The sequence below is a fragment of the Hyaena hyaena genome, unplaced genomic scaffold (assembly GCF_003009895.1).
Source record: "Hyaena hyaena isolate Hyena2069 unplaced genomic scaffold, ASM300989v1 scaffold_327, whole genome shotgun sequence".
Taxonomy (NCBI): domain Eukaryota; kingdom Metazoa; phylum Chordata; class Mammalia; order Carnivora; family Hyaenidae; genus Hyaena; species Hyaena hyaena.
The window spans coordinates 1,504,003-1,529,042 of NW_024080962.1; the positions used below are offsets into that span (position 1 = coordinate 1,504,003).

General features: G+C 43.2%; 1 protein-coding gene across 1 annotated transcript in view; it reads left to right on the top strand.

Annotated features, from left to right (window-relative positions):
• Positions 1-21,461: 21,461 nt before the first annotated feature.
• Positions 21,462-25,040, top strand: part of CA8 (carbonic anhydrase 8) — an 89,546-nt gene continuing 85,967 nt past the window's right edge. Inside the window, exons 1-2 of the mRNA XM_039249123.1 lie at positions 21,462-21,592; positions 22,555-22,746. Of these exons, the coding sequence (XP_039105054.1) occupies positions 21,493-21,592; positions 22,555-22,746 (292 nt within the window). The 5' untranslated portion in view covers positions 21,462-21,492. The remainder of the gene's footprint in view (positions 21,593-22,554; positions 22,747-25,040) is intronic.

Below are 25,040 nucleotides of genomic sequence, written 5' to 3' on the forward strand. Positions count from 1 at the left end.
CCCACCAGGCGCCTGGGCACGAGGGAATTAACATCGTGCAAGACAGCTTCCGGCTCTGAGTGACCACCCTGTGCACCTCATCTACAACATCGCAGTAGCTCTGGCACAAACCTAAAGCAGTCATCCTTTAAGACCTAAAATATGTCTTGAGCTGGGACTGTTTTCTCTCATTTAAGTTTTGGGAATGTGCCCTGAGTTGTGAAATAATGCACTGGCATAGACTGGATTCTTGGAGAGTGGTCCATGTCTCAGAGCCATCAAGAGAAGTAAGACCTCCCCAGGCACAGCCTTTAGGAGGCATCTGTAGTCGAAAAGTGGGGATAAATTTGAATTACTCCAGGAAAAGAGAAACTGTTAATTTAATACGTGAGTTGAGGACACTGTGGAATCGTTTACGGAACTTTGGAAGAAGTGTCGTACAATAAATGAGGTATTGTGGCCAAGTCAGTTTTGTTAGTCAAAGGAACCCATGATCTAAGTTTGGGTAATCTACAGAGAGGAGAACATGCACGCAGTGGGGATGCACGGATAGTCCCAACGATCTCATCTCATAGATGTTACCAGTGGCGACAGTTTCTAGTAGACTACGGAACATGTATGTGTAGCATGTTTGTATTATAAAGCCTGGATATGGTTTCTCTGTTTTGGAATTAAACCCCAGAAGGGGATGTATACACATGTATGGAAACACACATACATCAAAACTTTCATGAGAGGCTCGGGTGTATCTGCTCCCAGGCTTCTTTCCTTCTTCCTGCCTCCCCGAGTCTATCCCCACTTCCTGGACCTCCTGCTTTGCCTGACTAACCAACCCTTCTCTGGGCCTTGTTCTACTCACACGCGTAAAAACAGGACACGTAGGTGCTAGAGGCTATGGGTGGAGCCACAAGTATTCAGGCTGGTGATGAGAATGTGATGTCTGCACATAATTTTCCCACAAGCACAAAAGTCTATGAATGAGTAGATTATATTAAAACAAAACCCACAGCAGATCCTGTCTCTTGGATCATCAGCATTGGCGTCAGCCAGGAGCTTGTTAGAAATGCAGGATACATTAAAAAAAGAAAAAAGAAATGTTGAATATCAGACCCCAAACTGGACCTACTAAATTTGAATGTGCTTTTTTAAAAAATATTTTTATTTTTTTTTAGAGAGGGAGAGCGAGCAGAGGAGGGCCAGAGGGAGGAGAGAGAGAACCTCAAGCAGGCTCCATGCCCAGCAAAGAGCCTGCCATGGGGCTCCATCTCACAGCCATTAGATCATGACCTGAGCCAAAACCAAGAGTTGGATGCTTACCTGACCAAGCCACTCAGGCACCCTAATCTAAATGTGCTTTTAAATTTTTTTCAAATGTTTACTTATTTCTGAGACGAGAGAGAGAGAGAGAGAGAGAGAGAGAAAGCGCGAGTTGGGGAGGGGCAGAGAGAGAGGGAGACAGAATCTGAGGCAGGCTCCAGGCTCTGAGCTATCACCACAGAGTCTGATGCGGGGCTCAAACTCATGGACCACGAGATCATGAAGCTGAAGTCTGAGCTGAAGTCGGACGCTCAATGGACTGAGCCACCTGGCTGCCTCATGAATGTGCTATTTTAACAAGATTGCTAGGGAGATGCATGTACATTGAAAGTTTTAGAAGCACTTCCTGGGAAAACTCAAGTTCTATGAGCAGCACAGCGTAGCAGTAAAAGCATGGAATCTGAGGCTAAAATGCCTATAGGTCACCACTTGCAATATGGACACACCACTTTCTTCACCTCTCAGACTCAATTTTCTCTTCTATAAAATCAAGATAGTAATAGTACTACCCCAGGGGACTGTTATTGAATTGATAATTGTAGGAAGCTTAGAACAGTGACTGGCCCTTAGCAATTAAGTGCCAAATAAGCATTGGATAAATACCTTTTTCTGTTCTCTTTTTTTAAAATTTTAAAAAATGTTTGTTTATTTTTTGAGAGAGAGAAAGACAGAGTGTGGTTGCGGGAGGGGCAGAGACAATCCGAAACAGGCTCCAGGCTCTGAGTTGTCAGCACAGACTGTGCCCCAGGCTCTGACCCACAAACTGTGAGATCATGACCTGAGTCGAAGTCAGACACTTAACCGAATGGGCCACCCAGGCATCCCTAAATACCTTTTTCTAAAGCTCAGTGTAACATAGGCAAAAAGTTCTAGAACTTCTTTAAATAATAGACTTACGGAGTGACTATCAAGGCCTATTTGACTCATTTCTCCACATTCTCACCCACTGCTTCCTTACTCCCTCTTCTGGGCTGCCTCTGAGCTTTGCATATATTTCAACTCTGTGCCTATATATTTATCACGCTGCCTTCCACACCATACTATGAGCCCATGGGAACAAAGACTGTATCTTTGTCTTTTTGGTATTCCTTCAGAGTCTGGCATAAGTAGGCAATCGATAAATGCTTTTAAAATGAACGAACAGATGTTTGATTCATCATTCTTAATTTTTTTCAAGGCTTAGACATTTCTTTGTCTTTCTCATGTATTTTTTTATATTATTTAACATCACCAATTTATATTCATGCAGAACCCATTGTATATAGCTGTATATATGTTTTAATTTACTAAGTACATTTTTACATGATTTGTATTAGGTTTGAAAGTGGTGCCTGATAGCTCTGATAATGCAAAACCAAGCAGATTTCTGTAACATATTATTCCACGGAGAGTTCTGCTCTAAGTGAGTCTGGCCTTGTATCCTTCACTAACAGCAGGATGTGATTTCTTCCAGTTTCAGCTCCCTGCACACACGTTACAATGTGTGTTATGCACCTAACCATTTGGACCTAATTAAGGCATACATTCCTATCTTTAAATACTCAGCAAAAAACTAGCAAAACAAATCCAGCAGCAACATATCAAAAGGACAGTCACTCATGTAATGATGTTATAGAAATATAAACCTCTAAACCAAGATGATTCTCCTTGACCCAAAATACAAGGGTGTGAGTATCAAAGGGGGGAATGTGGTAGGGTTCCCTCCCTAGGGAAAGAAAAAACAACCCAAACCTCAAGGTAACCTGGCTATGTGCGTACATGGTAATATCCCTCATGACCTTGTAACATGAGATCCCTTAATCAGACTGCATGTTTGTATGTGTTACCATATATGGGAGACAAATAAGTAAAAACTACATAAAAAACTACACCACTGGCACAAAAACAGACACTCAGATCAATGGAACAGAATAGAAAACCCAGAAATGGACCCACAAACATATGGCCAACTAATCATTGACAAAGCAGGAAAGAATATTCAATGGAAACAAGACAGTCTCTTCAGCAAATGGTGCTGGAAAAATTGGACAGCGACATGCAGAAAAATGAACCTGGACCACTTTCTTATACCATACACAAAAATAAACTCAAAATGGAAGAAGGACCTAAATGTAAGACAAGAAGCCATCAGAATCCTCGAAGAGAAAGCAGACAAAAACCCCTTGGACCTTGCCCGCAGCAATTTCTTTCTCAACATGTCTCTGGAGGCAAGGGAAACAAAAGCAAACATGAACTACTGGGACCTCATCAAGATAAAAAGCTTCTGCACAGCTTAGGAAATCATCAGCAAAACTAAAAGGCAACCGACGGAATGGGAGAAGATATTTGCAAATGACATCAGATAAAGGGCTAGTATCCAAAATCTATAAAGAACTTATCAAACTCAATACCCAAAAAACAAATAATCCAGTGTAGAAATGGGCAAAAGACATGAACAGACACTTTTCCAAAGAAGACATGCAGATGGCCAACTGACATGAAAAAATACCCAACCTCACTCATCATCAGGGAAATAGAAATCAAAATCACATGAGATACCACCTCACGCTGGTCAGAGCAGCTAACATTAACACCTCAGGGAACAACAGATGTTGGCGAGGATGCAGAGACAGAGGAACCCTTCTGCACTGCTGATGGGAATGCAAACTGGTGCAGCCGCTCTGGAAAGCAGGATGGACGTCCCTCAAAAAATTAAAAATAGAACTACCCTACGACCCAGCAATTGCACTCATAGGTATTTATCCAAGGGATACAGGTGTGCTGTTTCAAAGGGGCACATGTACCCCAATATTTACAGCAGCATGATCAACAATAGCCAAAGTATGGAAAGAGCCCAAATGTCCATCAATGGATGAATGGATACAGAAAGGTGTGGTATATATATATATATGTATATATATGTATATGTATATGTATATGTATATATATATATATGCACACACACACATACAGAACGGAGTATTACTTGGCAATCAAAAAGAATGAAATCTTGCCATTTGCAACTACATGGATGGAACTAAGAGGGTATTATGCTGAGTGAAATTAGTCAGAGAAAGACAAATATCATGTGACTTCACTCATATGAGATTTTAAGATACAAAACAGATGAACATAAGGGAAGAGAAGCAAAAATTATATAAAAACAAGGAGGGGGACTAAAATATAAGAAACTTTGAAATATGGAGAACAAACAGAGGGTTACGGGGGGGGGTGTGGGAGGCGGGATGGGCTAAATGGGTGAGGGGCATTAAGGAATCTACTGCCGAAATCATTGTTGCACTATGTGCTAACTAACTTGGATATAAATAAACAAACAAGCAAACAAACAAATAAATAAATGTAAAAGCAAAACAAAACCACACCACGTAGCATTCAGGGCTCAGTTCTTCGGGTACGAACCCAACTGAGCAGTGCCCGCAGGAATAAAGTCGCTTCCTGGAAAGAAAAGCCTCAGTGTCACGACTCTCTGTGCGAGAATCGTGCTACACTTGGAGAGGTTTTAGCAGTTTTATATTCTTAATTTTCTATATTTTTGAAGACAGTAATTTTATTGAAGTCTGACATCCCATAAAGACACTTTTGCATTATTTCTCCTGAGGTGGATCCCTGACTCCCAAATTGTGTAAGTTTCAGGCCCCGTAAAACCTGCCTCAGCCTGTGCTTGAACTTCCCTCCTCTCCCACCCTAACTGTGGAATTCGATCTTGATTATCAAAAGCCTCCCTGGGTTTGGAGTGCTTTTGGCACCTGTTTTTTGCACTTTGATAAAGAGATCCATGAAATGACAGTGGTATCCTCAGGCTGGAATGATGTGCTTAAATCCTGAACGTTAAATTTAAAAGACGCAAATATTAAAGAAAAGAAAAAAAGGCATCGAGCATTCGAGTTATAAAATAAAAGGTACCGGATTGGGGAAATGGCTCGACTGGCATCCGTGAAGGAAGGAGCTAAGTTTGCTTTCAGCATGAACTCAGTGTGTCAGTAGGTGCTAAGGAGGTTATTAGAAATCTCTAGAATTATGGGATGTGTGGTAACCGGGCAAGCACAGAGGGGTCCACTGTGCGCAGACCACATCCAACTTAGTCTCCTTTGTTCTGGGAAGCCTACTGCAGAAGTGGTAAAGCATAATTTTCTAAAAGATAAATCACGAAAATAAAATAAATAGGTGTCAAGTATTTTACTTAAGTCACTAATTAAAATCTACATAAGATGGTATTTTGACTTACAGAGATTTATGTTCTCTGCCAGACAAAATCCACTTAACACTGCCAGGAACACGAATCAGGTTCTGAACCAGCTGTCAGCACAGAGCCCATCACAGGGCTCAAACCCACAAAGGGTCAGATCATGACCTGAGCTGAAGTTGGAAGCTTAACCAACTGAGCCACTCAGGCACCCCAGGGACATGGAAATCTCAACGCGTTAGACCCCAGGGACATAAATCTGTTTTTTTTTTTTGTAACATATCCATAGGCTACCGAATTTATCTAAATCTTTCTTGAAACTATAAATTTGTTGAACTACATCATAATTTTATATTTTTGCAGCTTATCAAGTATATAAAGGACACCTTTTAAAAAACTTTTACTAAAATTATATCTTTTAAAATCCAAGAAGAGCTCCGTTAATTTTATTATCCCAGGATTTGGCAAACACATCCATATCTAATTTGCTAATACCACATTATTTCCCAACTAGAATGTGTCCAGATAGCTCCTTGGGAACTTTAGTTAGGGTCTTATTCAATGATGCTTATCCATTAGCTATATCCACCAGTGTCCATAAGGAATTCCATTTTCAACTTATGCTATCAAAATCCACATTTCTTGCACAGGTGTTTTTGGTTTGGACTTTAAAACGACCAGTTAGCACCAAAGCAGTTATGAAAAGAAAAAAAAAATAAGGGAGGAGGAATTGCATTTCAATGTTTTGAGAAAGGAGACAGGCCTGGCTATTCTTAGTAGCCAAGAAGACAAAAGTTTCTTCTCAGCAGATACAAGAACCACAGACCTTTTATTCATGTAACCAAGAAATAAAAGTTTCTTCTCCTTCTTAGGAAATTTGGGAATATACCAGGGGCCAGTTTCTCACAGTCTTCACAGCGTTCAAGGTTTCCATCAAATCCAAATACAGATGGGCTGGGATGTGCTTGCTAGTCAGGAATACCAGTTTCCCGTTGGGTTGTTGTTACAGAGGGGAAGTTTATTCACTGGGGAGATTGCCAGGGAGGACAAAAATCAATGGCTTAAAGGTATAAAATAGAGACACTTTCAAAACGGAATTTAAAAATTTATGAAGCTTTCCATGAAAAAGAATTCATTTAGGTGTATCGTGGCTCAGAAATGCCATGTGAAAATAGGACTTTGACCTTCGGAATGTGTATCATATGAAACAATGTATTTGTAATTTCTGCTGGGAAGTGTTTAAAGTATTCCCAGTAGACCCAAAGTTTTCATTTTAGAGTTAAACTATTGGGTTTCCAAAACATGTTACAGGTTTTATATATATATATATATAAAAGACTAAAATCTTATCATGTGAATTAGTCACCAAGCATTTATTTTGAGCACCTATTCTAACCCTGAGGCTTGAGATTCAAAGATGAATAACATGTAACTATTGACTTTTGAGAGCTTATACTCAAGTGCTAGAGAAAGACATGGTAAGCAATAATTATGGAGCAAAGGTTTTGGGAATAGCTCCAGGTTTTGCAAAATGTGGGAGTTGGGAAAGGCTTCATGTGGAGAAAGAATTAGTTTTGCCAGCAGCGAGGGAATAAGAAGAGCTGGAGGGGGGGGCAGCAGAAGGAGCAAGATGTGTTCTTCCTTTGGGTAGAGGGAGCGCCATATGCAATACACATAATAGGACATAACACGGCATTACATCTGGGGGCCAGAAAGTAGTTGGTGTTGTACGAGTTAGAGAAGAGGCTTATTCAATCCAATTGAGATAGATCCTGAGTGGAATGCATGGGACTTTTCAGTGTATATGGCATTCAAGATGGAGAAAATCAAGGGAGACAGAGAACAGCTAGTAGGCAACTACAGTGGATGGGGTGAGAAATGACAAGGTCCAATTTAGCATCTGGATACACAACCGTGTCTATCAGTAAGCATCCGATACATTTCGAATGTTAAATACATTTTTGAGAAACAGATTTTAGCTCGTCATCACTCAGAAGCCATTTATCAATGATCCTCATATTTCTGGAGTTTCAATGTTCTGTTACGGGAGTAATAATGAAAGCCATACCATCTTTGAGGCTAGTAGATTGTGTGCGTGCGTGCGTGCGTGTGTGTATTCTAATCTCACTGCTTGCTGATTCGGTCATTTTGGGTAAATTACATTAACTCTCTGGGCCTCCGCTTCCTCATCTGTATAAGAGAGATGATAATACATCACAGGGTTGTCATGAGGAGTAAATGCGCAAGTAAGGCTAATAGTATTTGATTCACACTTGGTGCACAGAATGTGTTCATTGCTGCTTCTGCCCTAAGTCCTTCCTCTACTGTGGCGTGAAATGTGGGTTTCTTATGTCTGTTCACAGGCTTAACACTCAATTTATTTAAATCACTTTTAGGGGCACCTGGGTGGCTCAGTTGGTTGAGCGTCCGAGTCCAATGTGGTTCCTGAGTTTGAGCCCCACATCGGGTTTACTGCTGTCAGCACAGAGCCTGCTTCGGATCCTCTGTCCCCACTCTCTGTCCCTCCCCTGCTGTGCTCTCTCAAGCACAAATATTAAAAAAAAAAATAAAAATAAGTAACTTTTAGAAATTTTAGAATTTCATCTCTGGAGAAACTGGAGACACTTGGATGGTTTAGTTCAGGTTTGCTCTAGCCCAGTGATTTTTGGCCCTGCTATATATTAATATTAATTGGTGGAGCTTTTTAAAAATTATGATTCTTGGCTCTTATCCTCTCCCATCGTTTAGAACCACTGCTATTAATTCACTTAAAAGAATTCTTCTGAAGATCCAACTGATGAGGGGGCCATTATTTTAGTTTTTCACGCAGACTACAGTCACTGCTTTGGGTATTTTGAATGGGGTTCAAAAGGACGTTCTTTCCATATTCAATCTGCAGAATCACGTCAATAATTGAGAATAGCATTTAAGTTGTATCATATGGCTGTTCCCCAGTACCTTTGTCCAAAGTATTAAAAATAATTTTTAATGTTTATTTATATTTGAAAGGGAGAGAGAGAGACAGAGTATAAGCCGGGGTGGAGCAGAGAGAGAGGGAGACACAGAATCCGAAGTAGGCTCCAGGCTCCGAACTGTCAGCACAGAGCCCAACATGGGGCTTGAACCCACAAACTCTGAGATCATCAAGTCGAACACTTAGCAAACTGAGTTGAAATCAAACCCTTAACTGACTGAGCCACCAGACACCCCCCAAAGTTCATTTTATCATGAGAGATTCCTTTTCTGGGCCACAAAATGAACTAGGATCCTCCCCACCCCTGGCAGAAATAACATACTAAGAGTATTTAATTTTGTTCACTTGGGATGACTTTAAGGAGTCAGAGTAGAAGGCTGCTTTATGGTAGGATAAGACTCAGCTCTGCGGATGTTAGTAACACATGAGTGTATTCAAACAGTCGATGTTGAAGCTACTAGACCCACTGCTGGAAGCGTTTGGATTTTTATCGTGTTGTGAGTATCTGGGGTGACGCCAGATTATTATGAGGGAACTCTAACAGAGCCCCTGTGAAGAGATTCCGAGATAGTGTTGTAGGAAGAACTTGGAAACCCAGAGAGCACCTGCTGGTAAAAAGAAGGGAAGCTTGCTAGCGTTCTGGGTTGGGAATTTCTTGCTGCAGAGAAATGCTGAAGGACTTTACTACAGAGAGTGGAAAGAATGTCAGGCACTAAAAAAGAGACCTGAACCGTCCACTAAGGGGATAAACTTGGGGGGAATCACATGACCTCTCTGCCTTTTTATTTTTATTTATTTGTATTTTACAGAGAGAGAGAAAGCGGAGGAGAAGGGCAGACGGAGAGAGAGAGAATCTTAAACAGGCCCCATGCTCAGCACAGATCTTGACGCAGGGTTCGATCCCATGACCCTGGGATCATGATCTGAGCCAAAATCAAGAGTCGGGAGCTCAACTGACTAAGTCAGCCAGGCGCCCAGGGATCTGCAAGGGCGCTTCTGTCAGGAAAAGTTGCGAAAGACATCTGGAATGGGCAAAGGAGATTTCTGGATGTCTTTTTAGTGGAAATCTGGGCCTTGTGGGAGGGGCCTTCCCAGGAGAGTCCCATTCTCTGGGGCCATAAGCTTTTGTCTTTGCTCTATTTTGTAACTCTGTAGCATTAGAAACGGTGCCTAAAAGTCATTAGTTTATAAATTTATTGAGCTGCTGGGAAACTACGGGATTCTAGTGAGGGAAATGTAGAAAAATATAGGTTTCCAGTCAGTTCCTAGCTTAGAAAAACAGTCACATCATACACCCACTGATACTAAGTCGTCCTTTACCTGTGCCCCTCTCAGCTTCTCCATCCTCAGATCCACCCAGGAATAGGGACTAGGTAAAGAAACGTTATGCAGAACAGTATGGCGGTCATGAAAACAAATGTGAATATTTTGTAGTTAGTGATAAGTTTTGTATGGTTACAGTCTTGGGTTAATTACTGAGTGAATTTAATGAAGCTACAGATGTAAAATTTGGCCAGCTCTTTAAGGGTCTTGTAGTCGATTCTAAAGGAAGTGGGTCTTATATACTATATGCGGCAGGGAGTTGGTCAGGATTTCTAAGCAGGAAAGAGATAGGGTGTGACCTTCACCATTGATATGGAAGAAGAGCAAATGAGGAGAGAGTGGGGGCAGGATTGTCCAGGTGAAAGCTGACAGTTCTGGACCATGACAGTCGCTGGGGGAAAACAAAGGAAGATAGGGGTTGAGAGCCAAGCTTTGAAACGGAATTAACAGGACTGGGTTAGAGAGAAGATTACATTTGTGAGAAGGAAAGTGGTGCAGGCTGATTAGGAACTTTCTATATTGCACCAATGGTAGCTTCAGTATTTGCAGCAGAGAACATTAGAAAAGTGAGGTTGTTGGGGCGCCTGGGTGGATCAGTCGGTTGAGCGTCCAACTTTGGCTCAGGTCATGATCTTAGAGTTCGTGAGTTCAAGCCCTGAGTCCGGTTCCGTGCTGACAGCTCAGAGCCTGCAGCCTGTTTCAGATTCCGTGTCTCCCTCTCTGCCCCTCCCCTGCTTGCCCTCTGTCTCTCTCTCAAAAGTAAATAAATATGAAAAAAAAAAAAGTGAGGTTGTTAAAATAGGTGGGGTGAGTTGGGGAATGTATTTATTAGCTGCAGACATGATATGAGAAGCAACTTAATGATTATGAAACTAATTTACATTTATATAATCATTTATAATTTTTAGCAATCTTCTTATGTATTTTTTAAGGACTGTGAGTTGATAATTTTATGGTATCATATTTTTGTTTTTCATAGAGAGGCATGCTACTCTTACCCACATCATGAACGTATGAACGTGGGTTAAGCAATATGTGTGTGTGTGGTTCTTTTCACAGGGAAGGCACACATTGTTGTTCTCTGGTTTGCAGTTATAACGAGCTTCTGTAAACTGGCTTTCCCTGTTGACGGCTCTGGGGAAAAGCTAAAAGCTCCTCACCTCTGAGATCTTTCCCAATGGTCACACCACGATTTGTAAGGCCTCTTTCTCAAGGTCATTACCTAGGGGATTCTGAGTGTGGGTGCACCATTCATCACGGTACCCCAAACCTTTAGGTAGGATCTACCACAGAGTACTGACTCAATACATGCTGCCTGGATGAATGGGTGGATGAAGGAAAGGGCACATTCAAGTCCGAGCAGAGCAGTAGAGTTGGGGTACGGATGGACTGCCTGAAAGAAAGTTAGGACTTGGTATTTGTATCTTCGTCGTGTCTTTGAGGGTTGTGCACTTGTGATCTGGGCTTTCAAAACTGCATAAGAAGGACAGAAAATGTGCAAAAATTCACATCTCAAACAATCTTCCTGCCTTCTTCCCATAACTTCAGCCCCTCTGGTAGACTTACTGATTATTTCTCTCGTATCTGAAATGTAAATATCCCTCCTTCCCCATTCTCTGTGATCACTGGTTAAAGAGGCTCTAGGAAAACTAATCTAGAATATGTTGTCTAAAACCAAACTATCTTGAAGTCAAATACTTAGAATTATCTACTGATTACCAGCAGGTTGTATTTTCATCTGTGGTCTTGAAGGGATATGGCCAACTTCCTAAGGCTTGTAATGAATTTGATATCCTGAAGTGACGGACTATTCTTGTGTTGTTTTACATACTTTGGGCAATCCCACAAATGTGCAAAACATAAAGACCACTTCTATGAATATAATAATAATAATATAGACAGTAATCAAGGTAATCATGGTAATAATCAAATTAACCCAAACATAAAATGACCTAAGAAAATATCCAGGTCATACACACTAAATGTCAGTTTCTTATAATGACAGCCATAATAATTACATTTATTTGGGTATTTGGTACATGCAAGGTATAGTCAGTTTTGCTCTAATGTGACACATATGCTCTTAGAACCCAGTGCACCCGGGCACCTGGAGGGCTCAGTCGGTTAAGCCTCTGACTCTTAATTTCAGTTCATGTCATGGTCCCAGGGTCATGAGATTGAACCCCTCATCCAGTTACGCACTGTGCATGAACCAGCTGGCTTAAGGTTTTCTCTTTCTCTTTCTCTGCCTTCTTCCCTGCTCCCACTCTCTTTATTTCTGAAAGGAAAAAATAGTAGTTTTTCACACGTTTCAAAGATTAAGAAATGCATAAATTTTAGGGGTGCCTGAGTGGCTCAGTTGGTTGAGTGTCTGACTTTGGCTCAGGATCAAACCCTGCTTTGGGCTCTGCACTGAGTGCGGAGACTGCTTAAGATTTTCTTTCTCTCTGACCCTTCCCACCATGCCCCCCACCCCAGCTTGCACTCTCTCTCTCTGAGAATAAATTTTGGGGCTCTTGGGTGGCTCAGCGGGTTAAGCGTCTGACTTTTGCGTGGGTCAGGATCTCGCAGTTCGTGAGTTCGAGCCCCGTGTCAGGCTCTGGAGCCTGCTTCAGATTCTGTGTCTCCCTCCCTCTCCGCCCCTCTCCTGCTCATGCTTGCTCTCTCTCAAGAATAAATAAACGTTAAAAAATTAAAAAATAAATTTAAAAAATACACAAATGCTAAAATAAGAGTGGCATTTTAACTTGGAAAAGATGGATGTTTGCTTGTGGAAGCAGGTATTAGAAAGGCGGCGGCTTGCGAGTACTGTGAAGGCTGGTAGAAAGATTCCTTGGAGTTTGATGGGCAGTCGTAACATCAGACGAGGATCAGACCGGGTCAGCTGGAGGCGTGTGAGGTGTGCCTGTGCGCGCACTTCGTGTGTTCCCCTCACCACTCAGTTCAATCGGGCGCAGGTTTCTGCGTTAATCTGGTGTTTCTCACAGACAAAAGTGGGATAAGCATCAGGGAAGTCTTGCTGTGCTCAAGTCGTTCCTTATATACCAACTGCATCAGAGCAAATTTGCATTTTCAAAACCAGCATTCTACAAGTGACTGCTGTAGTGTAAGTGCATTATCTATATGAACTTATGTAATCATCCCATCACCCTTTTGCTTTAGTACTATTACTGTTCCCATTTTATTGATGAGAAAACTGAGGCAAAGAGAGGTTAAACAATTCGATCAAGATCAAGCTCGCTAAGCGACAAAGCCATTATGCTATACTATATACTGTCTTTCAACATTAAATAGTAATGCACTTCATGAGAGAAGGGTTTCCATCAGACTTTTGGAGAGGACTGCTTTAAATTTAATTCTTCCTATCTGGTGATCACCGTGTCTCACCTAAATCTCTCATGTTGTAGTTTTAGTCTATTTTTCTGTTATATCCGCTGTCAAGGTGGAGACTATCAAGTTACAGTGTTGTATGTTACTGCCCTTTAAGTAATGAACGCCCAGTTAAAAGCAGCCAGTCTGGTTTAGTGCTTAGCATGTACTCAGCACCAAGCTTCGTGTTTTCTTCCACCACTGATAATTCCGCTAACAGTAACACTCAGTGAAGGCTAATCAATGGGGTTCCAAGCATAATGTAAACATGCTGTGCTCCATTAGCATCAGAAACGTTTATTGTTTTGTGTATTTCATTAGTGTTCTTGGTTCCTCCTCATTACACAAACTCTTTATGAAATAGAAATCTTTAATACAGAACATCTTGAATGGTTTCTGTTTTTGAGGAGTAGCATTTTATGTTAAGTAGGCACTTAATTCATATCCCATTGAGAGCTGGTTGTAAACATGAAAAGATGAATAACTAATGACACTTCCAATGGGCTTTGTGCTACCACAGTGGCTAAAGCCTGGCTGGATGAGAGGTGGGGGCTATGGAATAACCTTTGGCTGCCGGACTCGGTTCAGATTTTAATTCTTCCATTTATTAGCTGTGTGATCATGGCCAAAGCACTTAATTCTCTGAAGTTCTGTTTCTTCATCTATTAAAAAAACACCTTTTGTCCTATTATGGATGAATGAGCTAAACCGCACTGCACACTTAACACGTAACAGATGGTTAGTACATCACCAGCCAAGTAGAGAGGACTCTGCCGTCCACCAAGAGACAGCGAATCCTGGGTGGTCAGTCTGAGGAGGGCAAGCCTGAGGTCGAAGCCAAGCTGTGGACCCCGTGCCTCCAGGCATGAAATCTAGAGAAGGGGCTGAACAAACAGGGGCCGCGAGAACAGAGAAGGGAGAGGTCAGAGGGTCAAACGGAAGAGGACTAAGGCTGCAGAGAAGGGCTCGTTGAGGAACAAATCTCGACATGGAATTCCAGCCGTCAGTATCCTTTTCTTTCTTTTTTTTTCTTAAAACATTTTATTAACTTTTTTTTTTTTAATTTCTAGGAGAGAGAGAGAGAGACAGAGTGAGCAGGGGAGGGTCAGAGAGAGAGGGAGACACAGACCGAAACAGGCTCCAGGCTCTGAGCTGCCAGTCAGCACAGAGCCCGACGCGGGGCTCGAACCCACGAACCGCGAGATCATGACCTAAGCGAAAGTCGCTTAACCGACTAAGCCACCCAGGCGCCCCCATCAATATCCTTTTCTATACCTAAGCACAATCTTAATACATATGATGTAGGACAGGAAGAATGAACCCTAACGTAATCTATGGGCTTTACTTAATAACAATGTATGAATATTTTTTCTTTTTTATTTATTTTACAAATAGTTTATTGTCAAGTTGGTTTCCAGATAACACCCAGTGCTCATCCCCACACGTGCCCTCCTCCATGCCCATCACCCCCCTTCCCCTCCCCCACTCCCATCAGCCCTCAGTTTGTTCTCAGCATTCAAGAGTCTCTTATGGTTTGCCTCCCTCCCTCTCCCCCACTATTTTCCCCCTTCCCCTCCCCCATGGTCCTCCGTTAAGTTCCTCCTAATCCTCCTATACGTGCAAGCATATGGTATTTGTCCTTCTCTGCCTGACTTATTTCGCTCAGCATAACACCCTCAAGGTCCATCCATGTTGCTACACATGGCCAGATTTCATTCTTTCTCAACAGTGTATGAATATTAATAGCTCATCGACTATTAATATTCGACTATAACAAACATACGAGTGCAAGATGCTAATAACAAAGGAAACTGGGCCGGGGACCGGAGTACACGGCAGCTGTCTGTACTTTCTGCTCAATCCTTTTGGAACAAAAAGAATGGCTCACAAAGTAAAGTTCATTATACTTAAAAAAAAAAAAGTTTCAGTTGTTGTAGATCTCTTTTTCTAAACTTCCTTGCTTTGGCTTTCTTTCCCCTTCCCTTTTGAACCCTGCTGACCCCAGCTGCCAAGACGGGTCCAGTCTATCTCCCGGATTGCTCCGAGGCAGGATGCAAAAGGGCTGGAGTGTGCATTTCAGTTGGTGTTTGATTCTTTCTTTTTTTCCTTTTTAGTGAGGAGGGGGAGAAGGAGAGGGAGAAAGAGAATCTTGAGCAGGCTCCACGCCGAGCACGGAGCCCACCGCAGGGCTCCATCTCACAACCGTGAGATCATGACCGGAGCCGAAATCAAGAGTTGGGCGCTTAACCCACCGAGCCACCCAGGTGCCCTGGTGTCTGATTCTGAACTGCTCCAACAACCCACATGCTCCTGGTGGTGGTGATGCAGCACATTAGTTGAGTTCACCAACTCTAAAGGCAGTAAAGTTGGCGGCTCAGAGCACAGGTTCTAGAGACAGAGCTCGGGTCACCCAGCACCTCTGTCTGTGGCCACAGACAAGTCGGAGCCTTTGTTTTCTCACTTGCAAATGAAACGATATTCTTAGAGATCCTATGAGAATGAAAGAAAAGGGCATGGGAAGTGCTCTGCATAGTATGTGCTACATAGGTAAGTGCTTGCTTCAGTTATCCATGCTGCTTAATAAACCACTCCAGAGCTTAGTTTGAAACCATGATTTATTATTTTTTTTTCTTGGATTCTTTGTGAAACAACGATTTATGATTTCTCAGAGTCCTATGGGCCAGGAATTCAGGCAGGGTTTTCCTGCAAGCACCTATGCCTCTGTGCTCCCCCCCACCCATCATCACCTGCCTAGCTTGCTCTTCCTCACAGCATGGCGGGCTCAGGGTGGTAGGGTTTCTTCCATGGTGACTGGCTTCTGAGAACAAAAGAGGAATTGGCCAGCTCGCTGCAAGGCCAAGCCCACAACTATACGGGGTCATTCTCTCTCAGTCTATTGTACAAAGCAAGCCCCAAAGCCAGCTCCGATTTAAGGGGAGGGCAAGAGCTGTGGCAGCCATTTTCGGAGACCACCAATGTCACATGATTACTTTCCTGTGAATTGGTGTGTGATCGTGCATAACTGGTATCCCTTTACCTCCTAGAGCGAAATAGCATGTTATAAGGCACAGTGAGGTATCAGAGTTGCTGCGGGAACTAAAGCAGGGGTGCGGCCACACGGGGCTGTTCTAACGTGGCCGTTGCATCTCCTCAACACGTTTTTCATATTGCTGCTCTGCCAATACCGCGTCCTCACTTACGCATGTCATCTGCAGGGTATTTTATTTGATGTCATGAGATTATTTTGAGACTTTCAAAAAAAAAAGAAATTAAAATAGACATAGATATGATATTTGAATGCGTCATTTTTGCATTTTTATTAACACCATAGAAAACCTTCTCTTAACATCGAAAAAGAAAATAAACTTGATCAAAGAGTCCAAGCCATGCTGGCTTCTGTATTCGAGGTTTTGTTCTTTATTTTTCCGTTTGATCGGTATGTCTGTTTTAACCTCTTTTCCTTTTCCCTTCTGTGGGCAAAAGAGCACTTATTTATCTTTCCATTTACAGGGCACTTCCTCTATGAAGCCCCTATTGACACACCTGCCACCAAGTAAACTTGAACACTCCCTCTTTTTGTGGCCCCGCTGCACCCTGAAAGCTTCTACCATGGTAATCACAATTTTTATTGCACTAATATATTTGTAAAGGCTGATCAGGTCACCATATGGCTGCTGGCACAAGGAAACTAATTCTGAAGTGCCCACCATGTGCTACGTGGGGGATGCAAGGAGGAATTAAGAAGAATCCTTTGCTCTCGAGGGCTCACTGTCGATTGGAGGAGATGGCTGTCAAATACATACTTCCAACTAAGTCTTCATTTCAGGGCTAGAGATCTGACCACGGTGTATGGAAGTGCTTCAACCACTTGAGCGGGAGTTTGGCAGTATACTTGGAAGGTTCCCTAGAGAAGGTTTTGCTTCCTAATGAAGGTAGATTTGAGAAGCATCCACATAAAGATCCCACATCCCAACTCTAGCCTTTGCCATTTCCGTTCTAGGTGGAGGGGCCCACGGGGAACTGGTGTGATTTCAGAGAAGTGAAGAGAGTTAGACCCATGTTTCCTTGGAAAGGATGTGCATTTCCTACGGCAAAGGGCTTTCGAGCTGTGTGGTAAGACTGTGAGGATCCTAGATAGGGCCAGGGCTTCTGAGAACTTTGCAAGGAGGGATATGGGCACTGCTTTAGACTGTTTAGTTTCCTAAAGCAGGTCAGAGAGGTACTTCTACGCTGAAGAAAAAGGCGAAAGAAAGCATTTCAGGAAGTGAAAATTACCCTTGAACTCACCTTTACCCGATGGGCTACTGTAGCAGCTAGGTTACGCTAGGTTGTGCTGCTGTAAAAGATTATCCCCAAATTTCAGTGGCTTGTAAAACAAAGGTTTCCTTCTCACTGACATTGCATGTCAATTTCTGGTTGGCTGTGGCTCTGATCTGGGTCTTCTGTGTGCCAGGATCCAGAGTGACTGAAGAAGTAGTGCCTTTCTTAGACTGGGTAATTTGGGGACAGAGGGACAAATATGATGGTAGAACCACATAACAACTTCGAAAGGCTTCTGTTAGAAGAGGGATGTGCACGTTTACCGATACTTAATTGGTCAAAGCAGGTCCTATGGTCAATCGGTGAAGTACAGTCTCACAGAGAGGGGCAGAGAATGAAAGTAACCATCGTACAGCCTCTGCCACTGCTACCCAGAACCGGAACACTAAAAGCTGATGGTTCTGAAGACAAAAGATCAACGAGAGGTCAAACAAAGGTAGATCCAGAAACAAAACGTTAAATAGGCAACGTATGTGACTAATCTGATAAGGAAAAAAATATGGAAGAATCAGAACTTAGAAGCAAAACTTGAAAGCTTCAGACATCAAAATGTACACAATGAGGAAAATTTTGATGTTGTGAAAATTAACACAGGGAAAATTCAATAAAATGGAGTTGGGGAGCCAGAAGGAGGCACAGAAGGGGGAGACGTATCACTCAAATGTGTATCATAGGAAGAACTGTCCATTAGAGACTTGAGCAGAAGAATTGTCCACTGGAAAAAAATCATCAATTACAGGCCCCAATAGGGACGGATGCCCATTGTATCTCCTACTAGAAATGAATGACCCTGCAACTCAGCCAATGGTTCAAGCCAATTATCACCTTGAACTCTTGCTTTCCTCCAATGGACTTTCATTCAAAACAACCCCTTCCAAACTCTTCCTCTTCATAAAATCGTATTCCTCTGCTTTGTTCGTTGGACTTGCCTATGGTTTTGCCATAGCTTACATTTCCCAAGTTGCAATTCTCTTATATTCCTGAATAAATCTATTTTTGCTGGGAAAATAGCTGACTGTTTTGTTTTTAAGGTTAACAATGTCTTCACCGACAAATCAGACAAACTAAACCAAAGAAGTGTCTTACTTCAGTCACCATCCCATTGAAGCACACTTTTTCTGAGTATTCTAGATTGGTCTTGGCAGGTCATGGAAGACAAGGAAAAACAGATCCTCAAAGAGCACTCTCATGACTAGACACCATTACTTGTGCTTAAAATGCTATTTGCTCACTCACTGCTCTCTACATACTACTCATCCGTTTTCATTTGCCTTAGAAGCCATCTTTTCCAAGAAACTTTCCTTGATCATTCCCATGTGTATGAATTGCATCTTCCTTGCATGTAATGGTGCTTGCCTATCTATTAAATATATTGCCTTTATTAGAGTTAATTATTGATTGTTCCTCCCCATCCCAAGATTCCTTGGGATTGATGGCTTGTGAATTTCTGTGGGCAGAAAGAGTGCAGTTCATTTTGGGGTCTCCCACAGTGCACAGTGCAGGGCAGTGCACATGAAGGAGCAAAATTCATTGTTGTTGAAATTCGGAAATTTACAATCGGTTAGAAGCCGTTTGACATCCACGTGTTAGCTCTGTCCTTGAGGTGTTCCAGAGCATAAGATGCATACAATGAGAATGTAATAATTGTTCACGACTACTCTAGGGCCCAAACTCACCAACACAGGGAGGAAGTCTTGGTAAGGTAGGCAAAGGATGGGGAAAGACGGGGAAGAGAGGGGTGTGTAAGTCAGGAGTGCTGTGAAGCCATCTTAGTGGCTCTTTGTTCTTGTGACATCTAGACCAGTTTGTTCCTTCCAGTTATTTCTATTTCTGTTTTCTTAGCATCAGATAGTAATAGTTACATAGGTCTTAGTTTTAATAAATAGTTCTACTGATGTGGTTTGACCTCAGTTACGCAAACGCTAAAAGCAAGCGATAGAAAGTTCATTTAAGGAACCCAACAGGATATTAGGTTGAAATATTTTAAAATTACACGCAGGGGTATGTGGAGTGCTTATGTTCATAATATAGAGCAGGGATATTTTTAGATTCTCTGATAGTAGATTGAGGTGTGCTTGCTCTAGTTTATAAATCAAAGAATTGGCCTATATCTTCGGTCTGTGTGTTTAGGTTTTATGGTGACAAATACCTTACAATAACTAGAAATAGAAATTCCATCTTTAGTGATAATATAGTACAGGGAGGGACCAGAGAAGAGAAGGTCTTAAGGTGCTGTTAATTAGCAGAAATCTGAAGCACACAGTCTCAAAGCAATTAAGGCTGTTAATTGAATACTTGGATGTGCAGTGGAATGGCTCATATGTTGCTGAGTAGGGTATCCTAGGCTCGCAGTGAGGAGCTACATTATACACATGATGTTGAATGCTTTAGGAAGAATAAATATGGGTAAACATATGCTTGTCTAGTAGCTAACTGCATTTATGAATAGAGATATAGCGTTGGTTGTATACAAAATGGCCTATTAGCCGCAAAATTCAATATTGGTAATCCAATGTATCAGCCTATCTGCTGTAGATACGGCACACCATCTACTCACAGAACATTGAGCTTTTTGCCACCGTGATCTGCTGTTCTCTGGTTTGCTAAACATCTCTATAACTCATGTGATACTGTAAATGAACTTGGTGGTCACACATGGTTACAGTTTGGCATCTACGCACGTTTGGGGCAGAGGCGAGCGCACATTGCTCATGAGCTCAGGGTGGCAAAATGATTTCATTATCTTCTACAGGTTAAAAAGTATCCAACAGCGGAAAGAGAAATGAAATGTTTCTTTTAGAAGAACTTCAGTGAAAATGGTTAATACTTTGCTTAGTGGACGGTATGGTTTAGGAACCAGCTACTCAAACTGCCCACAGACTTTTTGGTGCGTGCACATTGCAGATAAAAACGAATTTTGCCTGAGGATCAAATCTGAGCTTCTTATGTATATACAGTTTCTAAAACTATAGTTAACCTGCTCAGGGGTTATTAGCTTGGGCTTTTAACATGCATTCAAACAGGGGGCTGAAGGCATTACGTCATTGGTGAGCATGTTAAAGCGGTAACAATGTTACCTCTTAGGATCAGGAAAGTTCCTGTTTGTTATGCAATGTGTGCATTTCATTATTTACGCGATTTCACGAGGCGTTTTGGAAGCTGTGTACACAGCAAAGGGCGCCCGCGGCAGCTCCCCAGACGGTGGAACGAAAACCACACGCCCTGTCTATTGCTTTTCACTACTTTTGCTTTTGAGATACATTTTTTTTAATGGAAAAAATTCCCCAAATTATATGTACTTCTGGAGGTGAAAACAATTTTGTCTCAAATGCTTTTAGGAACTACAGGCTTCTCGGGAATGTTTCCATTCTCGTTTCCGTCGTCCTTCAAGGACGACTTACACAGTAAACAGCCAACAGCGAAGATCGGAGTGGAACCTTCTTCCCTAAGGGTCTCCCAGCCCTCCCTCCTACCCCGGCAATCCGTGTCTCCCCTCCCCGCCTCCTCCCCACCCTTTCTGTTTTCGGTGTTTCCTGCAGGAAAGCCCAAAGAAAGTAAACGGAGGCCGAAAGCCCCGGTCTCGGCCCTGCACGCGGGGGTCTGGAAGGTGAAGCGTGGGGAGGGGGCGCCGCAGGTAGGGGGCGGGGCTCCTGCGCTTACCCCCGTGGGGCCCGGTAGCCCCAAGCCTTTCCCTGCCGTCCACTCTTCCTCCCCCCCAGCCCCCCTCCAGGGGCCACGGAGCGAGGGGGGCGGGTCCTCGCGCTGCAGACACGCCCCCGGCCGGTTTATAATTCGCGCACCGCCGCTCCCGGGGCTGCGGCTCCGCCAGCGCTGCGCCGGGGACAGGGTCGCCCTCCCAGCGCCCGCCGCCCGCAGGGTCCGCGCCCGCCCGCGCCCGGCCCGCGCGCGCACCCCCCGCGGGCGCGCGCACCCCGCTCCCCTCCCCCCCCACGCGCGCTCACCCCGCTCGGGCCCGCTCCCCCGCGGCGGCGCAGGCGGTGCGCGCGAGGGGACCCACGGCCTTCCCATGGCTGACCTGAGCTTCATCGAAGATTCCGTCGCCTTCCCGGAGAAGGAGGAGGATGAAGAGGAAGAGGAGGAGGGGGTGGAGTGGGGCTACGAGGAAGGTAGGCTGTCCGGGGCGGGGGGTCCCGGGCGCCGCGTGTCGTGCGCCCCGCCGGGCGCGGGGTCCCCGCTGCTCTCCACGTGCGCGTCTCGCGCGCTCCCGCGCCACCGCGCGTTCGGGGGTCGCAGGGGCCGCAGGGGGGGCGCCGGCGGCGAGCTGCGCGGGACCCTCCGTGCGCTGCGCACCCGCAGTCAGCGGCGACTCGACACCTGTGGGTGACACGGGGCTGCCGGGACGACCCCGCGCGCAGGGCGCGTTCTTGCGCGAAGGATACTAGCCGTGTTCGACTCTTCCTGAAGAAGGTCTACACTTCAGGCTGCATCGGTGGGGTTTGGTCGGAAGGGGGTTGACTTTTTAAAAAGTTTTGTTTGGTGCATGTGTCCCGGAAGATGTAGGCGTCCCGGTAGATGTGGCCGCCGGTGCTGGTGTTGAAACAAATGTGGACTTTTTGGCTTCAGTGATAAAGTGTGGAAAGAGAACTAAGTCTGTATTGCCCGAGTGTGTAGGTGTGGTTGTACACGCAGATGCCCCTTCAGATTACGGCTTTTGCATTCTGATGAAGAGGCGTTTATTCACCAGCATCAGGTTTATGGTTTTTGGCTCTCATCGAGGAAGTTGAGAGTTTAGGTATTTCCTACGTACTGCATATAATTGAACTCAAGAGCACAGGAAGTTTGTGTAGAATTATTGCTTTTTTTAATCACTTAAAGGTGACCTAAATTTCCTAGAGTCGTAAATTATTACATCTATGTGGACAAATACAAATAAGCTATTTGTAGTTTATGTATGTATTATATGTATATATGTATTATATATGTATTACTATATTTCATCTGTAAAGAGACAACAGTCATAACTTTAATAATGTCAAGGATAATAAAGTGTTTAAACTAGCTCTTTGCATGTTAAATTTTCCTGGAACTTTTTTCAACCTGTTCTAAATTGGCTTCATTTTGTCCTTAGGTGTTGAGTGGGGCTTGGTGTTTCCCGATGCTAATGGGGAATACCAGTCTCCCATTAACTTAAACTCCAGAGAAGCTAGATATGACCCCTCGCTTCTGGACGTCCGCCTGTCCCCAAATTATGTGGTCTGCCGAGACTGCGAGGTCACCAATGATGGACATACCATTCAGGTTATCCTGAAGTCAAAATCAGGTATATTAGGAAACATTTTTGAAAGGATGAAATTATGAAGATGGAAGTTTGGTTGTTCAGCGTTGTATGACTTTGTAGGAACACCCTTAGTTGGTCAACTTACACTTTGTGGGATTTGAGGAAAAGTAGGTGCAAGTGTACCAATTTGCGTTTTGTCCTGAATTGTTGATTGGCTTAACTCATTCAGATAATTATATTTCTCTTGTTTTGTGGAACTAAAGATTAGGATTTATTGACCTAATCTGGCATTCAAGATAAACTTTCCAAATTAGTTTTATATTAATGAGACAAGAAGAATTTTAAGTAATAGCATTCAAAAATATCATCTGAACTTGGTAAAAGACTTAAATGGCCAACAAAACTCTTGTTTTTATTTATTTATTTTTAACTCTTCCCTCCCCTCTCAACTCATTTGAGATGGATTGAAATGCTTTGTGGAAAAGGTGTCAGAGGTTGTCAAGGAAATTAGTTTACATGTAGGAGAGAGTAAAGAAGAACTTTATAAAATTAGAATTAATATTAATGCATTTCTTAGCAAATAAGAGTTGTATTTCTTTCTTGGTAAGAGTGTAAAATTAGAGTATGTTGAAGTACTAGGAAGTACTAATGAGCAGAGATCACCTGTGCTCAAATTAATTTTGGATCAATAAATTTTATATTTCAAACCATAAAATCTTTAGGTTTATTATTTGGCAGGGCAGGTACTGATTTCCAACTATGGATTTTTTTTTTTTTTAACTCATTGTGAATGTGTCTGAACTTGAATTTAGAATCCATGAGCTAGTCATAGATTGATGTGGTCTTCCCTGATGCTCTGAGTTTGGTGAAGGTATGGACCATCCCAAACAGAATTTAGGTGTTGCTATACATAGTCAGATAGAAACAACTTCGGATGGGGGCACCTGGGTGGCTTAGTCGGTTAAGCGTCCGACTTTCGCTTAGGTCATGGTCTTGCGGTTCATGGGTTCGGGCCCCGCGTCGGGCTCTGTGCTGACTGCCAGCTCGGAGCCTGGAGCCTGTTTCAGTCTGTGACTCCCTCTCTCTCTGACCCTCCCCTGCTCACGCTGTCTCTCTCTCTCTCTCCTAGAAATAAATAAAAAATATTAAAAAAAAAAAGAAAGAAACAGCTTCGGATGTAAATTTGGACTTAAATAAGATTTTGCAGGGAAGTATATCCAGAAGAGACATTATATAGTAGTTTTTAAGAATATAATGCAATTATTAAATGCTGACTGTTCTGGTTTATAAAAAAAACTTCAAGGTAATAAGAGATGTGTATTGGTATGTTGACATGCCTTTGTATTGCTGGAAATAAATATTTATAAATCTGTAACAAAAATGCATTTCCCATCAGCACGGTGGTGAGTGAGTATTGGTTTTATATACAAGTAGGTAAGACCGTTTTGCAGGATTCATGGGTTAGTGAAAACATGATCCTTTAAATTTTTTTTAATGTTTATTCATTTTTGAGAGACAGAGACAGCACGTGCAGGGAGGGTCAGAGAGAGAGGGAGACACAGAATCCGAAGCAGCTCCAGGCTCCGAGCTGTCAGCACAGAGCCTGACGCGGGGCTTGAACCCACGAACCGTGAGATCATGACCTGAGCTGGAGTCGGATGCTTAACCGACTGAGCCACCCAGGCGCCCCTCCGTTATTTTTGATCATTATGACTGTGTGGCTGTTGTTTGCAGCTGAGAGTAGATCCTGTTTCCTTTGCTGAACAATGTGGAGTTTTTCTCCCCTGGAGTTCACGTGTTTTTATTTAATTTCTTGTGTGTCCGTCATGATTTCATTTCCAGGCTCTTGACAGATGGCAGATCTGCATCAGGAAGCCCTTCCCTCCACTCTCCCCCGGCAGCCTCTCCTCCCTTCTTGCCCCTCCTGGACCCGTGATCTCTAGCCAGCGGCTGTCTGCACCTTGCTGCAGACTTACTAGGAAAGCCCTTTGCTGGTCTCTTGTGTCCAGTCCCATGTTTCCTGGATGCTGGGCATCACTTTTGAGGTGGATCCTCATTTCAGGGAGCTTCTACATTTATTCCCTCCTGTGGCTCATCTTCCAGTAACTTCCCGAGAAGAAGGGCCTGTGAGGGCTAAATGTTTGGATACCTTGCGTGTCTCTGTCCTGGGTACTTGGTGTGCCTTTTTTTTTTTTTTTTTTTTTTAATATTTTTATTTATTTCTAGGAGAGAGAGAGAGAGACAGCGTGAGCAGGGGAGGGTCAGAGAGAGAGGGAGTCACAGAATCTGAAACAGGCTCCAGGCTCTGAGCTGGCAGTCAGCACAGAGCCCGACGC